The 16,259-nt window shown below is 53.4% G+C and overlaps 1 protein-coding gene across 1 annotated transcript in view; it reads left to right on the forward strand.

The window, feature by feature from the left end:
- Positions 1–15,597, forward strand: part of ATP8B2 (ATPase, aminophospholipid transporter, class I, type 8B, member 2) — a 68,007-nt gene extending 52,410 nt beyond the window's left edge. Inside the window, exons 22-27 of the mRNA XM_015419158.1 lie at positions 1,488–1,711; positions 4,240–4,323; positions 5,420–5,650; positions 6,706–6,844; positions 10,764–10,894; positions 12,391–15,597. Of these exons, the coding sequence (XP_015274644.1) occupies positions 1,488–1,711; positions 4,240–4,323; positions 5,420–5,650; positions 6,706–6,844; positions 10,764–10,894; positions 12,391–12,687 (1,106 nt within the window). The 3' untranslated portion in view covers positions 12,688–15,597. The remainder of the gene's footprint in view (positions 1–1,487; positions 1,712–4,239; positions 4,324–5,419; positions 5,651–6,705; positions 6,845–10,763; positions 10,895–12,390) is intronic.
- Positions 15,598–16,259: the final 662 nt, after the last annotated feature.

Here is a 16,259-nt window from a genome sequence, read left to right on the forward strand (position 1 = left end):
CCGCCTTTTTCCTTCCCCCTTCCCTTCCTTTTTGTCAGCAAAAAACCATCTGCGACATCTCCCTATGGAGACGTGGTTGTGCTGGGAAATGAACAGGGAAAGCGTGGCGTGCAGAAGGTCCCCGGTTCAATCCCCGGCATCTCCATTTGAAAAGGACCAGGCGGTAGGTGATGTGAAAGACCTCCGCCTGAGACCCCGGAGAGCCGCTGCCAGTCTGAGTAGACAAGACTGACTGTGATGAACCAGTGGGCTGATTCAGTATAAGGCAGCTTCATGTGTGTTTTTTCAAGGGGAGGCGCCGTGGCTCAGTGACAGAGCATCAGCTTGGCATGCAGAAGGTCCCAGGTTCAATCCCCGGCATCTCCAGTTGAAAAGGACCAGGCAGTAGGTGATGGGAAAGACATCTACCCAAGACCCTGGAGAGCCACTGCCCGTCTGAGTAGGGGCTGTGGCTCAGTGGAAGAGCCTCTGCTCAGCACGCGGGAGGTTCCAGGTTCAATCCCCGGCATCTCCAGTTAAAAGGGGTCGGGGAATAGATGATGTGAAAGACCTCTGCCTGAGTCTCTGGGGAGCGGCTGCCAGCCTGAGTTAGATGATGCTGACCTTGATGGACCAAGGGTCTGATTCAGTTGAAGGCAGTTCCACAAGTGCATGGGAATGTGTCTCTTCCATTTGTACGTGTTCATGTGTTGCTGCTGGTGCCTCTAGGGCTTGCCTCTGGCCCGTCTGCTAGTGCAAGAGAAGATGACGGGCGTAAGCCATGCCAACTACCATTATCTCCCATTATCTATTAATTTATTATTGAATTTCTATCCCGCCCTCCCCTGCATAGCAGGGCTCAGGGCGGGGTACATCAGAAGTTATATAACACAATTAGACAATAATTTAATAGTTACAAGAAAAGAGCAAGAGTCCAGTGGCACCCTAAAGACTAACAAAATTGTTGGCAGGGTAGGAGCTTTCGTGTGTCACTGCTCACTTCTTCAAATACAGCTAGAATGGGAGTCCATCTGTCCTATTGACTGGAAACTGGAGAGATTTCACACGCCGAATGGCATTAGCAGGTGAATGACAGCAGCAGGCGTGATTGGATTTAGGTGAGATATGCAGAGGGGTAATAGGCGTGGAGAAACCAGCATTGGTAATGAGACAGGAAACCTAGGTCTCCATTCAGTCCAGGTGGATGCATTGTCTTGAGCGTCATTATCAATTGCAATTCAGCAGTCTCTCTGTCTAATCTCCCTTTGAAATTACCAATGCTGAAGAAGTGAGCAGTGGCTCAGAAAAGCTCCTACCCTGCCACATATTTTCCTATTTTGCCCCACCCCACAACCCACTGCCTGCCAACCTAGTCATAAACCATTGATAGGAGCCAGATGTTTTAGATGGTAGATCGGAAAGGAACCGTGGAGCAGATTTGTAATTACTGGGGTGGGAGCCAGAAGAAAGAGCTCTCTGTATAGCCTGGCATCTCTCTTACCTGGCAGCCGCCCACATCGGTGTTGGCATCAGCGGCCAGGAGGGCATCCAAGCGGTGCTGGCCTCGGACTACTCCTTCTCGCAGTTCAAGTTCCTGCAGCGCCTCCTGCTGGTCCACGGGCGCTGGTCCTACCTGCGCATGTGCAAGTTCCTCTGCTACTTCTTCTACAAGAACTTTGCCTTCACCATGGTGCACTTCTGGTTCGGCTTCTTCTGCGGGTTCTCCGCCCAGGTGATGCTCCGAGGGAAGGTGGCGGGGAAGAGGGAAAGGGGTGGGAGAGGAGAGGAGAGGAAACTCTGGTGTTTACTCTGGAGGAATGACCCATCTCTAGGTCGGTACTCAGTCGTTAGCCTAGAGGACAATCCCAAAAGTACGTACTGAAAATGTTGGGGGTGTAAGCTTTCGAGAGTCAGAGCTCCCTTCGTCAGATACGAGTTTAGGGCGCAGGCAGGGGAGCGCTACGGGAAGGTCCCCGAATCCAACTGCTGGCACTGCTAGGTGAAGATTATCCCAGGAAGATTGGCTGGTGAAGGCCTGAGATCCACCTGAAGACCTCCATGTTCAGAGGCTGTAGCCTCTGGATCCTACAGTGCCAGGAGGCAACATCAGGGGAAGGCCTCGGCCTCTATGCCCTGTTGTTGGCCCTCCAGAGGAACTGGTTGAGGCCACTGTGTGAGGCAGGATGCTGGACTAGAGGGACCCTCACTGGTCTGACCCAGCAGGGCTCTTCTGATGTTCTTATGCGAGGAAGGCCTCAGCATCTCTGCCCTGTTGTTGGCCCTCCAGAGGAACTGGTTGAGGCCCCTGTGTGAGACGGGATGCGGGACTAGAGGGACCCTCACTGGTCTGACCCAGCAGGGCTCTTCTTGTGTTCTTATGAGGGGAAGGCCTCGGCCTCTCTGCCCTGTCGTTGGCCCTCCAGAGGAACTGGTTGAGGCCACTGTGTGAGGCAGGATGCTGGACTTAGATGGACCCTCACTTGTCTGATCCAACAGGACTCTTCTGATGTCCTTATGAGGGGAAGGCCTCGGCCTCTATACACTGTCTGTTGGCCCTCCAGAGGAACTGGTTGAGGCTATCGTGTGAGACAGGATGCTGGACTAGAGGGACCTTCACTGGTCTGACCCAGCAGGGCTCTTCTGATGTTCTTAGATCTGGGAGAGCCGCTGCCACTCGGCGTAGGCAGTCCCAGAGCTCTGTGGGCAGACGGTGTGTCGGGTGGCGTGTCCATAGTAGAGTCTGAGGATGGAGATCAAAGGGCAGAGCACCTGCTTTGTATGCAGAAAGTCCGGTCCCTGGCAGCTCCTATAGGAGGTTCTCTGCAGGTATCATGAAAGACGTTTCTCTCTCGGAGTTCCTGGTGAGCCGCTGCCCATCAGGGGAGACAGGACTGAGCTAGGCGGGGCCAAGGGCCGGACTCAGCAGCTTTGTAGGTTCAGAATAAATTTCCGTGCCGTCCCCGTTGCAAACTGTGACTGGGAGGTTGAAGGGTTTTTCAGCGTGTGTGCATGTGCGGGGGGGGGGGGGAACTGTAGGATGACATCACAGCACTGTTTGCCCAGTCAGGTTTGGCTTTGTGGTGGCATCAAAGGAAGCAGGTGGAGTCCAGACAGAGAGAAAGACTTTGGGGAGGGAGGGTGAAACTGGGTACAAACAAGGAATTTTTTTTTTTTTTTGCACTGAGTGCCAAAAAAAGGGAGGGGGGCTTTTTTCCCCCTGGGGGAACGCATTGGAATGGAGTTCCTGAACCTCTTTGACAAGATTCTTGTAAAAATGTTTAAAAGTGCATGCGTTTCCAGTATACAGATCCAAAACTTCGGGAATTTCAGACAGGCGCTTACTCCCGGTAGGGAACCGATTCTCAACCGGGTGCTGGTCTGTCATTTCAGACAGAACCCGGTTGAGAATCGGTTCCCTACCGGGATCTGACTGCCATTTCACACTCAAAAGTCTCTGTTCCGTATAGGAACCGGGAGGGAAGCGATTTACCTGTCAACCGCTTCCGAGGAGTCTCCCGTTCCCTCTCCCGGTTCCGATACGGTTCTTTCCCGCCTTTTTTCGGCCGCGCGGGTTTTTTTTTTTTTTTTTTTGAACTTTCGGCTTATATCGATAAATCGATATAACGCTATACCGATCCCATTGAAATACATTGGAATACTGGTATATCGATATATCGCTATAAGACGGACTTTAACAAAAAAAAACAACCGTGGGGAAACAAAGCGGTGCGTGTGTGAAACGCCGAACCGCTTGTCAATCGGCTCCTTTCCGGTAGGGGCAAGCCGTGTGTGAAACGGCAGCCCTGTACCGGTTCATCTGGAAACGGAAGATTCCCGGTTTGAAACCGGGAGAAAACAGGTAGTGTGAAATTCCCCACTATTTCCCACTTGAGTGTTCCGGCACCGCTTTCCTCCCCCCCTCCCCCCAATAAAAAATGCCCCGCAAAAGAGCATCTCCAAAAGAGAAGTACTGTCGAAAACATTTCTTTCCAAATTGGCTTTAAAATTTAGGGATGCCAACCTCCAGGTGGGGCCTGGGGATCTCCCGGCATTGCAGCTCATCTCCAGACCATAGAGATGAGTTTCCCTGAATGAAAAATCTGCTTTGGGCCCTGTAGCTTGATTTGTTAACACGAATGGCCTCTAGGGGGCAGCAGAGATTATGAGCCTGGGATCAGCGGACTGCGGGGAGGTAGGGGCGCGCCCTGCCTCCTCTTCTTCCTCCTCCCCGACCCGCCATTCTCTTCTCTCTTTCCAAAGACCGTCTACGATCAGTATTTCATCACACTGTACAACATTGTCTACACCTCGCTGCCTGTGCTCGCCATGGGTGTCTTTGACCAGGTCAGTTGAAGATTTCGTTCTGCTTCTGAACACCATTAGGGCGGGAGGGGAGGGGCTAGGCACACAGGGCAGGGAGGGGCTCAGCAAACCCCGCCCCTTTCTGGCCGCCACGGAAACCCTGTCCCCGCTAGGTTCCGAGACTGGCCTCGCCTTAGCCCTGTCGACCCCAACCCACCCCTGAGTGACGAGAGAATTTCTATTCCGTCAGGAAATTAATTAAAGTCTCCGGTGATCACAAGGTCGCCTAGTGATAAAGAGTGTTCCTGCTGTGTCTCTGTATGATTTACTCTCCAAGCCTAGCCTCTTCCCAGTCCACCACTCCCACAGGAAACACTTAGGTCTGCTATAGAATCCTAGAGTGGAAAGTAGGTGATGTGAAAGCCCGACATCCAGAGTAGACAATACAGACAGTTGATGGACTGATGATTTGATTCAGTCCAAGGTAGCTTCGTATGTGTTCATGGGCTTCATGTGTGGAATTATACTCCCAGGGCTGTTTTTGGGCAGGAACGCACAGGAACGGAGTTCCGGCTGGCTTCAGAGTTGGCCACGCCCACTACAGCCAAAACCTCTGCACGTGTGTGGCTACAGAGGGAAGGCCTGGAGAGCGAACCCCCCCGGCGACTCTGAAGCGGGCAGGCTGGGGGGGGGGGGCTGGAAGGATCGGGGAGGCATTTAAATGCCTCCCCATGCCCGGTCTGTCCAAGGGCCGGCTTGCCCGGGCTTCCCGCAGCCGCAGGGCACCCAGGCAAAGCCAAGGGAAGGCATGGGGGTGTGGCCTGATATGCTAATTTATTTATTATTTATTTATTATATTTATACCCCACCCATCCCGCAAACGGGCTCAGGGCGGCTGATGAGATGTACCGTCATGGGGTGTGGCCCAATATGCTAATGAGCCTCTGCTGTTGGGTGTGGCCTATTATGTTAATGAGGTCCTGCTGGGCTTTTTCTACAAAAAAAGGCCCTGCTCTACACCCAGTGTCCTATAACTGGGTAAAGGACAGCAGGGAGAAAACACAACAGGGGGGAAGGAATGCCCGGAAAGAGGGCGAGAAGGGAAGCCTGTGAGGTATCCGGCCCTTCTGTATTGTAGGACGTGCCTGAACATCGCAGTCTGGAGTACCCCAAGCTGTACGAACCGGGGCAGCTGAACCTCCTCTTCAACAAGCGGGAGTTCTTCATCTGCATCGCGCAGGGCATCTACACTTCCGTCTTCATGTTCTTCATCCCCTACGGGGTCTTCAGCGACAACGCCCACCTCGCCGACTACCAGTCCTTCGCGGTCACCGTGGCCACCTCCCTCGTCATCGTCGTCAGTGTGCAGGTAGGGCCCCCCACCCCCGTTGAATCAAAGCAAGAAGGGGGGGTGCGGATCCTGGCTCGGCCTTTCAGACGCCGGGTCTTGGAGGGGAGATTTAAGGTACGGCGACCGACTTCAAGGTGGGGCTAGACTTGTAAGCCACTGTGAACCACCAGGAAAGGGGGGCTATAAATGTTTTAATTAATCCGGACGTGATCCTCCCCATCTTCTCTGATCTTCATCTCGGCATTTATTGAAGGTCCACGGACTGTCTGTCTTGTGTCCCCAAGGGCAAGGGCCTTCTGAGTGGTGGCCCCCGTCCTGTGGCTCCAGCTGCCCGAAGAGGTGCAGGCCTCCAAGGTGCTACTGGACGCAAATGTAGCTGTTCGACTGCTCCCTTCTGAAACTGTCTTTGTGGAGGAGAAGTCAGTCACTGGCTACTTGCTGTGGTGACTCAATAAAACCTCCATGTTCACAGAGCCGGTTTGGTGTAGTGGTTAGGAGCATGGACTCTAATCTGGGAGAACCGGGTTTGATTCCCCACTCCTCCACATGCAGCCAGCTGGGTGACCTTAGGTCAGTCACAAGTTTTTTCAGAGCTGTTCTTTCAAGGGCAGTTCTCGGAAGAGCTCTCTCCACCCCACCTACCTCACAGGGTGTCTGTTGTGGGGAGGGGAAGGGAAAGGAGATTGTAAGCTGCCCTGAGACTACTTCGGGTGGTGAAGGGCAGGGTATAAATCCAATCTTTTCTTCTTCTTCTTCTTCTTCTCCCCCTCCTCCTCCTTCTCTGAATCCCAGTGCCAGGAGGAGACAACATCAGGGGAAGGCCTTGGCCTCTGTGCCAGGTTGTTGGACCTCCAGGGGAACTGGCTGGCCACTGGGTGAGACAGGATGCTGGACTAGATGGACTTCCGGTCTGATCCAGCAGGGCCCTTCTGATGTCCTTGTGTAGTCTTGGTTGCCTCTGCAGTCTCACAATGCCCCATTGGGACTCTGGCCAAGGCCCATGGCTTATGGGGCAGCATCTCCCTTCCTCCACCTGCAGTGCCCCACTGACCCTCTTCCTCCCTCCTTGACAGATCGGGCTGGACACAGGATTCTGGACCGCCATCAATCATTTCTTCATCTGGGGCAGCCTGGCTGTTTACTTTGCCATCCTGTTCGCCATGCACAGTGACGGCCTCTTCCAGCTCTTCCCCAACCAGTTCCGTTTTGTTGGTGAGTCCAACCCACCCCTCCACACCTGCCCATCTCAGGGGGAGCTACGGCTCAAGGGCAGAGCATCAGCTTGGCATGCAGAAGGTCCCAGGTTCAATCCCAGGCATCTCCAGTTTAAAATGTCCAGGTTGTAGGTGATGTGAAAGACCTGCACCTAAGACCCTGGAGAGCCTCTGCCAGTCTGATTAGAGGCTGTGGCTCAGTAGCAGATCTTCCGCTTGGTGTGCAGCAAGTCCCAGGTTCAATCCCCGGCATCTCCAGTTAAAAAGGCCCAGGTTGTAGGCAATGCTCCCTCTAAGCTGTGGAGTCTGTGAGCAAAAATTCTGCTTTGTGAGCTACTGGCATTGAAGTTCTGAGCGAGTCATTTGGCTACTGCATAAATTAGCTTGCTCTGGAGCCATCCTCCTCGAGCTGAGACAAAAATGTGTGAGCCGGAGGCTAAAATACTGTGAGCTAGCTCACACTAACTCAGCTCAGAGGGGACATCGGGTAGGTTATATGGAAGACCTCCTCCTAAGACCCTGGAGAGCCTCTGCCAGTCTAATTAGAGGCTGTATCTCAGTGGCAGAGCATCTGCTTGGCGTGCACAAGGTCCCAGGGTTCAATCCCCGGCATCTCCAGTAAAAGAGGACCAGGCAGTAGGTGATTTTGAAAGATCTCTCAGACCACGGAGAGCTGCTGCCAGTTTGAGCAGACAATACTGACCTTGATGGCTTCAGTCTAAGGCAGCTTCATGTGTTCGTGAGTGGTGAGAGATGCCTCTCTTTGTTAAAGGAGTTGGCTTGTGTTGGACCACTGGCCCATCTGGCTCAGAACTGTCTGTTATGACCGGTGGCAGTTCCATCCAGCGCTTTGAGAGCCAGTTTGGTGTAGTGGTTAAGTGGGCGGACTCTAATCTAGGAGAACCGGGTTGGATTCCCCGCTCCTCCACTTGCACCTGGCTGGATGACCCTGGGCAAGCCATAGTTCCGTCAGAGGTGTTCTTGAAAAAGAGCAGTTTCTGTCAGAGCTCTCTCAGCCCCACCCACCTCACCGGGTGTCTGTTGTGGGGAGGGGAAGGGAGAGGAGTTTGTAAGCCGCTCTGAGACACCTTTGGGTACTGAAGGGCGGGGTATAAATCCAATCTCTTCTTCTTCTTCCAGAGAAGGGGTTTTCCCATCCGTGGCAGATGCTCATGGCTGAAACTAGGAGCCTCATGCATAGCAGCTGCTCCACCACCGAGCTGCATCTCAGGGGCCGTGGCTCAGTGGAAGAGCCTCTGCTTGGCATGCAGAAGGTCATCGGTTCAGTCCCCGGTTAAAGAGGCAGGGCAGTAGGCGATGGGAAAGACCCTCTACCTGAGACCCTGGAGAACCACTGCTAGTCTGAGTAGACAATACCGAACCTGATGGAACCAGGGTCTGATTCAGTGTAAGGCAGCTTCATGTGTTACGAACACAAGATAAGCCATGCAGGATCAGGCCAGTGGCCCATCCAGTCCAACACTCTGTGTCACACAGCCACCAAAACCCAGCTGCCACCAGGAGGTTCACCAGCAGGGCCAGAACTCCAGAAGCCCTCCCACTCTTGCCCCCCAAGCACCAAGAATACACAGCATCACTGCCCCAGACAGAGTCTTCCACCTAGACCAGAGGTGTCAAACTCATTTGTTTCAGGGCCGGATCTGACATAAATTTCACTTTGTCGGGTCAGCCCTTTGTGCCATAAAGTGTAATGCCAGGTACCGGAGATATAAACTTTATAAAGGACACAGGCAAACTCAATTGACAGTATTATTTTTTACTCAAAATACAAAGAAAAGCAATTGATCCCTTGTAGTGAAAGCAATTAATTTACTGGGGAGCCCATAAAAGCCCCGATAAATGTATTTAATCATATGCAAGACTAGGTTATTTCCAGAGGATACCATAAAAAGGGGGCGTACCTTACATTTCCATAGATAGCAGTTGCTTGCGGGCTGGGTAAGATCCATGGACAGACCAGTCCCATCCCTCGGGCCTTAAGTTTGACACCCCTGATCTAGACCTTGTGGTGAATAGCCACTGATGGGCCTCTGCTCCAGATGTTTCTCCAGTCCCGTCTCAAAGCTGTCTGTGCTTGTAGCCGCCGCCACTTCCTGCAGCACTGAATTCCATGTGTGAATGACTCTCTGGGTGAAGAAGGACTTCCTTTGATCTGCTCTTGTATTGTGAGAAAGTTCGTGTGTCTCCCCCTGCCATCAGAGCCGCGCATGTCACATTGCTTTTTATCGTGGGTCCTTCAAGCTCTGCATTGTCTTCTCTGCAGGGCAGTGGCTCACTGGGGTGTCGGGCAGAGCAGTCTTTTCCAAAACCAGCTATTCTAGGTCCTTTAACGGGAGATGCCAGGGCTTGAACGTGAACCCTTCTGCCTGCAAAACAGGTACTCTGCCCACCGATACCTCCTGGCATAGGGTGCTACCCATTTCTTTAAGCTTCTAGCCAGTCTTGCTTCTTTAATGAGGACTGGCAGTCAGTCATGGGTCTCTCATAGCCCAGCTCCTGAGATCCTTAACTGGAGAGTGTTAATAAATAATAACAAGAAGCGGCGACCTGCAATACTCACCGGGGGGGGGGGAGGGGGAGAGCTCCACGCAGAGGAGGAAGCCACCGCAGGTAAGCCTTCTCCCTTTCTCCCCCGCCCCTGCCTGGCCCCGACGACGAGGGCCGTGCGGCTCCCCGAGCTGCTGGGCACGCCAAACCTCCCCTGCCGCTACAAGCCGCTGGGCCTGCCAAACCTCCCCCGCCCCTCCACGGCAATGGTGGCGAGGGCTGAGCAGCTCACAGCCGCCGGCCTGCCAAATCTTCGACCTCCCCCCCCAAGCAGCGCTGGCGAGACAGTTCTCAGAGCGTTCCCTGCGCATCTACAGGGAACGCTCTTTTACTTTTGGGGGGATTTAAGTATCCCCCTATATTATTTTCAACTTTTCAGATTTTTCTGTACATCTGGGGATTGCCCCAAATGTGCAGGAAAATCTCTTTGCCCCCTAGGTGCCCCCGATGTGCGGATTTAGATATCCACACTTAGGGGCACCTTGGCTATTAGATATATAGAAAAATAAATGTGGCTCAGTGGCAGAGCATCTGCTTGGCATGCAGAAGGCCTCAGGTTCAATTCCGGGCCTCTCCAGTTAAAGGGGTTCTGGCAGCAGGTGAAGTGAGGGACCTCCAACCGGGAACTTTGAGAGCTGCTGGCAGTTTGGGTAGGGGGCCATGGCTTAGTTTTGAACTGCTTAGTTTTGAACTTAGTTTTGAATTTCTGCTCAGCATGCAGAAGGTCCCAGGTTCAATCCCCGGCATCTCCAGTTAAAGGGACCAGGCAGTGGGTGACTTTTGCCTGAAAAGCCCGGAGGGCCGCTCCCAGTCTGTGTCAACAAGACTGACCTCAATGGACTGATGTCCTGATTCAGTATAAGACAGCTTCATGAGAAACCCGAGGATCTTTTCCATGCAAAACTGTGTCTCTGCCCAGTAAGCCATAGCTCATCCCTCCTCTCTCCAAAAACAGTGTGTATTACGGGATAGATCAAGACAGGCAGCCGTTGTAGTCTGTCTGTAGCAGTAGAAAAGAGCCAGAGTCCATTAGCACCTTAAAGACTTAACAAAACATGTGGCAGGGGAGGAGCTTTCATGAGTCACTGCTCTCTTCTTCAGAACTTCTGAAGTTCTGAAGAAGTGAGCAGTGACTCACGAAAGCTCCTCCCCTGCCACATATTTTGTTAATCCTTAAGGTGCTCCTGGGCTCTTGCTCTTTGCTACTGCATTATGGGAGAATTCCACTACATTGTGTGTGCTCACATCGCATGCACTAGCGTCGGAGTGTTACGCCACCCCACCCTGGGGCAGCATCAGCCTTTCTCGTTCATCACACTGTTGCTTGGTTCTTCCTTTCCACCGGCCAGGCAATGCCCAGAACACGCTCGCCCAGCCTGCCGTCTGGCTGACAATTGCCCTCACCACCGTCATCTGCATTATGCCCGTGGTGGCGTTCCGTTTCCTCAAGTTGGATCTGAAACCGGAGCTGTCGGATACGGTAAGACTTGGCCCCCGGGGGCGTGGGAGACTTGGGTCGGGGGCAATGTTCCCTCTAAGCCGTGGAGTCTTGTGAGCAAAAATTCTACTTTGCGAGCTACCGGCATTAAAGTTGTGAGCGAGCAATTTGGCTACTGCATAAATTAGTTTGCTCTGGAGCCACCCTTTCTGAGCTAAGACAGAAATCTGTGAGCTGGAGGCTAAAAAACTGTGAGCTAGCTCACACTAACTCAGCTTAGAGGGAACGCTGGTCGGGGGGGGGAGTGGCCGATCACCTGGGGAAGAAAGTGGGACGGCTTAGTGCTCCAGGCGAAGACCCTCCCCGTCTCTCTTCTGCCGAATTCGGGCCTCATTTCGACAAATGGGTGAGAGGGCCAATCTGTGACGCTTCTGACTGTATATCACGGAGGTGCAGCTGAGGAAGTTAAAATAGTAATAATCATCTAATTAGTAATTATAGTAATTGCTATAGTAATACTATAGTAATAATAGTATGCATAGTAATAATAGTAGGCATAGTAATAATCTTCTAATTAGTAATTAATAATGGTTTTTATTAGCGATAATTGTGGAAATTAAAAAAAATAACAATTCCTTGCAAGCAGGAGCCTGTCAGGGAGAAGGGAAGTAATTAAATCCTTACTAATTTGGGTTTTCAATCTCATCAGATCTCAGAAGCTAAGCGAGGTTGGTACTTGAGAGCCAGTTTGGTGTAGTGACAGACTCTAATCTGGAGAACCGGGTGCGATTTTCCACTTCTCCACATGTAGCCTGCTGGGTGACCTGGGGCCAGTCACAGTTCTCTCCGAACTCTCTCGGCCTCATCTACCCCACAGGGTGCCTGTTGCTGGAAGGGGAAGGGGAAGGCGATCATAAGCCGCTCTGAGACTCATGAGACCTGCTGGGTGACCTTGGGCCAGTCACAGTTCTCTCCGAACTCTCTCAGCCCCACCTGCCTCAGAAGGTGCCTGTTATGGGGAGAAAAAGGGAAGGCGGTTGTAAACGGCTTTGAGACTCCTTAGGGTAGAGAAAAGTGAGATATAAAAACCGACTTTTCTTCTTGGATGGGAGACCACCAAGGAAGACTCTGCGGAGGAAGGCGATGGCAAAGCCACCTCTGTCTCTCACTCGCCTTGAAAGCCCCTTGCCGAGATAGCCATAAGTCGGTTTCATCCTGGTGGCGCATATGTACATAATTCGGGTTTCAGAATATGTTTTCGCTTGGCAGTTACCTTATTGTTTGTTGATAGCTAGCTGCCTAGATGAGACCTCAAGTGCAGATGGTCAGGCAGGACAGATAAACCAGAAAGTGCAAATTAAACGATTGTCGGTAGAGTTATCAGTTGCTGCCGACCTGGGCACAGTGCAGTTGCTTTTGGAAGAGGAAGGGTAGAAAAGGAGGCAGGATTTTGTGGAAACCCTTGGCGTGCATATATAAAACCTCCTTGCAACTCCTGACTTGTGGTCCTTCCTCTTCCCTTTCCAATACCTCCCCAGGTGCGCTATACTCAGCTGGTACGGAAAAAGCAGAAGACCCAACACCGCTGCATGGGCCGGGTCGGGCGCGTCGGCTCACGGCGCTCCGGCTATGCCTTTTCCCACCAGGAGGGCTTCGGCGAGCTCATCATGTCCGGCAAGAACATGCGGCTCAGCTCCTTGGCCCTATCCAGCTTCAGTGGCCGTCCCAGCACCAGCTGGATCGAGACCCTGCGGAAGAAGAAGAGTGCGGGCGGAGACGGCAGCGCCGCCAGCAGCCCGAGTGGTGGAGGGCTGGACAGAACCCTGAAGGTGTGAGGAGCCCGAGATGGTCCCGACCGGACAAACACAAGCAGGGCGGACAGGCGGCCTCGGGGGCGAGAGGTCGCTCGCGGGCCGGAAACGGGCCACCGCTGCTGGTTGCCGTGGAGACGCGGAACCTTCCAGATGGATCTTTGGTGTTGACCCGAGACCCACTGGGCCCTCGTCGTATTAACCAAAAAACCATATCCGGCTGCCAGTGTATTGTGGCACACCCAGCTGACTCGGTGGGACAGGTGGCTGTAACTCCCACCGCGCCCCCCCCAAAACAGAGGACAGACGCTCTTGACTGTTGCGTCAAAAGGGGTCTTTTTCATCCAGTACTATCTGCCCGCTCCAGGAGCGCGACGTTTTCCTCTGCGAACCACACACGAATGTATCCGGCGAGAGACGCAAGAAAGATGGTCTCAGAGTGGGCTGGAGCCTCACTGCGAGATGCCGGGGAGAGGTCCACCACCCCACCCGTTCTGCCCACCTCCCTGTCTCCTCACCGTGACACACGTGTCTTTTTAAAAAATATACATATATAAACTAAAGAACAATCTAAGTTTACAACGAGAAGACTTTTTATTTTCTATCCTCCGTTGGCACCAGAAGTTCTCAGCGGGTGTCCTTGGGCGACGAGCAGGGGCATTTTAAGGAATGAGACGGAGCCGTCGCAACACAGGAGACCCCGGCGTCGGCTCGGCCAGTGGTAGACCGGCGAAGCCCACCGAGGAAGACTTCGGTCTCGGATGTGCGTGAAGAAGCGAGATGCCCAGCTCCTCGGCATATGGATATCTTCTTTTAGCGGGGAGAGCCGGGGCTTCGGAAGAACATCGGGCAGATTCTGCCCTCTCGTCTCATCCCGCCCTCCCCCACCCCCCCGTCTCAAACCCTGTGACCGCTTACCGGGGCAGGAGAAGGTTTCAAAGAATTTTATTTTTATATCATGTCAAACTTTTGGCTTGCAAGGAGCCGCCTCCTGTTAGTCCTTCCTCCTTTCCCCGACGATCCCGGCCAATGTCACGCGTCACTGTTGGAGGCACGGGGCGAAGGCAGACCTGTTGAACACAGCAGAGCAAAGGAGATTTGAGATCAGTGTTGACCTTTTAGGATCAAGCCCCCTTTCCCCGTGCTACAGCCTCCCTGCAGTCCCTCCCTAGTTTGTTTCCACAGCTGGCTGTCCGGGGCGATGCCCTGCCCCTTACAGCATTCCTGGTCCCCCTTCTCCACTGCCCCCCCCGACTCGATTGTGTTGCTCTTTTGCTACCTTAGAGACGACCCTGTTGGTTTTTCAGCACAAACAGGCCCCGTGACAGTCGCTCAAACCCCTCTATGTCTCGCTATCCTGCCGTCCACCACATTGTCCCCATTCCCCAGCTGGGCTGTAATTCCAGCAGGGTAGCCAGATACATTCGTTTACAGCAAAATTGAATAGGACGCCTAATTGACAGGGGTTACCTTTCATTCCTTGTCCTCCGGGTGTGTCCGGGATGGGATGGGGAAACATGTCCCAAGACACATCACGCCATTTTTGCTGTCTTTCGCCCTGTAAGGCAGAAGAGAGCTGTGTCGCTTGGTTCCCCGTCCATGAGCCTCTTCCTTCACCTCCGTTCCGAAGCCACAATCTCGGCTGACGTTGGCTTTCGAGCAGAGGTCGATCCTGGCATCATCTCTCTACCAGCTTCCCCTGCCCATCGATCAGTCGCCTCATCGTCGCTGTCGTAGGCCTTGATCCTGAACCCCCTTTTCCTCCTCGTTCTTCCCGAGGGCCTTCAGGGGGTCCTTCCAGCCTCTCTGCTCAACTCAGCCGTGCGGTGGAACGAGGGCCGAGTACCCACGGCAGTCTCTCGAGCACTTACAGCCAGCCTCTGGCTCGTGCTGCTGCAAAGTGGGGGAGGTCTCTGAGTTGATCAGAGAGTGGCCGTCGGGGTAACCCGTCCCCTAGAACAGGGTGCTGAATGTGGCAAGTTGACACGTCGACGGTTCCGTCGAATCACTCGCAAGAGAAGCTCAGGGACATACAGATCTGTTGACGAAGCGGAGCCCGGTTGTCTCTTTGACTCGTCGTTCCTCCTGTCCTTTTGGCCCTCGTGGTGCAAAGGTAACATTGGGTCGTCGAGGAGGAGGAGCCTATGCTACGACTCGTCCTCCCTCCCCAGTGTTATCCCTTCCAGAGACCGGGACTCGGGGGAAAAGAAACCGCAGTAGGATTACCCCCCGCACACCCCTTTCCTGGACTTTCCGATATTACCCTTGGGGCGAGAGATGTGCCGCAACCGTTCCCCTTCCGGAAGGGGTCTCTTCGGTAGTCAGGCTTCGCGTTCCAGCTTGGGAAATCTCCCCCCTCTTCTGGGTTTCCATTCTCTCTACTTCCCGGCAAAAGGCCGTAGAACTGGGCCCAGGGAAGGGCGGTGGGGCCTTCATAAAGTTTCATTGGGCCCGTTGTCCTCCTTGCACGAGGGGGCTGTGGACTCGCGCTCTTCCCCGCCATCACACACACACACACACACACACGCGTGAGCCCACGTCTCCCCTCCCCCTTAAAAACAAACAAACGAAAACGAGTGGTTTTGAAAACGGAGTTCTCCTTCGGTTCATTCCCCACCAGGCTGGTCTTGCGATTACAGACCTCTGGGTGGCGCATGGAGCCTGCACGTGATTGCGTCATGGGCCGCTCCACCACCACGCTAGGAGGCTCCCCGAAATCATTGCACACAAAGCGGGCAGGGAAGAACGTTTTCCCCTAGCTCAGATGCACATCCTGCCTCCTAGAGAGAATTCTCGGTGGCCGAGTTTCCAAATCGCTCCCTCGTCAACGAGACAGTCGTAACTGTCAGCCAGGTCCCTAGCTACAGCGGGGCCTTACGGGGCTCGCCCCCCCGACTTACCCCCAAGGCCCCATGACTTCCCATCCAGCCCAGCCCCCCCCAACTTTCAATGTTTAAATTTTATTTATGGCGATTGCTTGGGGTGTGTGAGGGGTGCCCCCCGACTTATTTAAAGAACCCCCCCCAAAAAAAAATTGAAAAAATCCTGGCTGTGGGCCTGCCACCCCCGAAAGGGGCGCAGGCTTTGTTTTTTAAAAAGTTGCTTTAAAAGTTCTCCTTTTGCTCTGCCGTGCGTTCTCAGGCCGCCTCGCCCCTCCCCGGTCCCTCCTCTCGTCTGCAGGATTCTTCTCAATCTTTGAAGCGCAAGGAAGGGACTGCTGGAAGAACAAGCTCTGCGTGGCGGCTGCACCCACATTTTGCCCGAGGCCCCTTTTCGATACCAAAGAGGAAACGTTCATTTTCGGGGGGGGGGGTGTCCGGGTTGCCGCGGACTGTCTTATTTTTGGAACGGGGCGAGGGGTTCTATAGCGCGGCAGCCGCTACCGGGCAGGGGGCCGGGGAACATTCCGTTTAATTTATTACACATTTCTATACTTGGCAGAATTGTATCATTTTATGGGTATAAAGAGAAATTGCATTTTCTTAAAAAAAAAAAAACCCCCGAAATGCCCTGTCGCTTCTTTCCGTTTCACGCCTGAGTAAAAGGAAGTGTGTTTGGGGGGTGGGGTGGGGAAGAAGCAGACACTGCAGTTCTGT

This window comes from Gekko japonicus, unplaced genomic scaffold (genome assembly GCF_001447785.1).
Source record: "Gekko japonicus isolate JY-2015 unplaced genomic scaffold, Gekko_japonicus_V1.1 scaffold25, whole genome shotgun sequence".
Lineage (NCBI taxonomy): Eukaryota > Metazoa > Chordata > Lepidosauria > Squamata > Gekkonidae > Gekko > Gekko japonicus.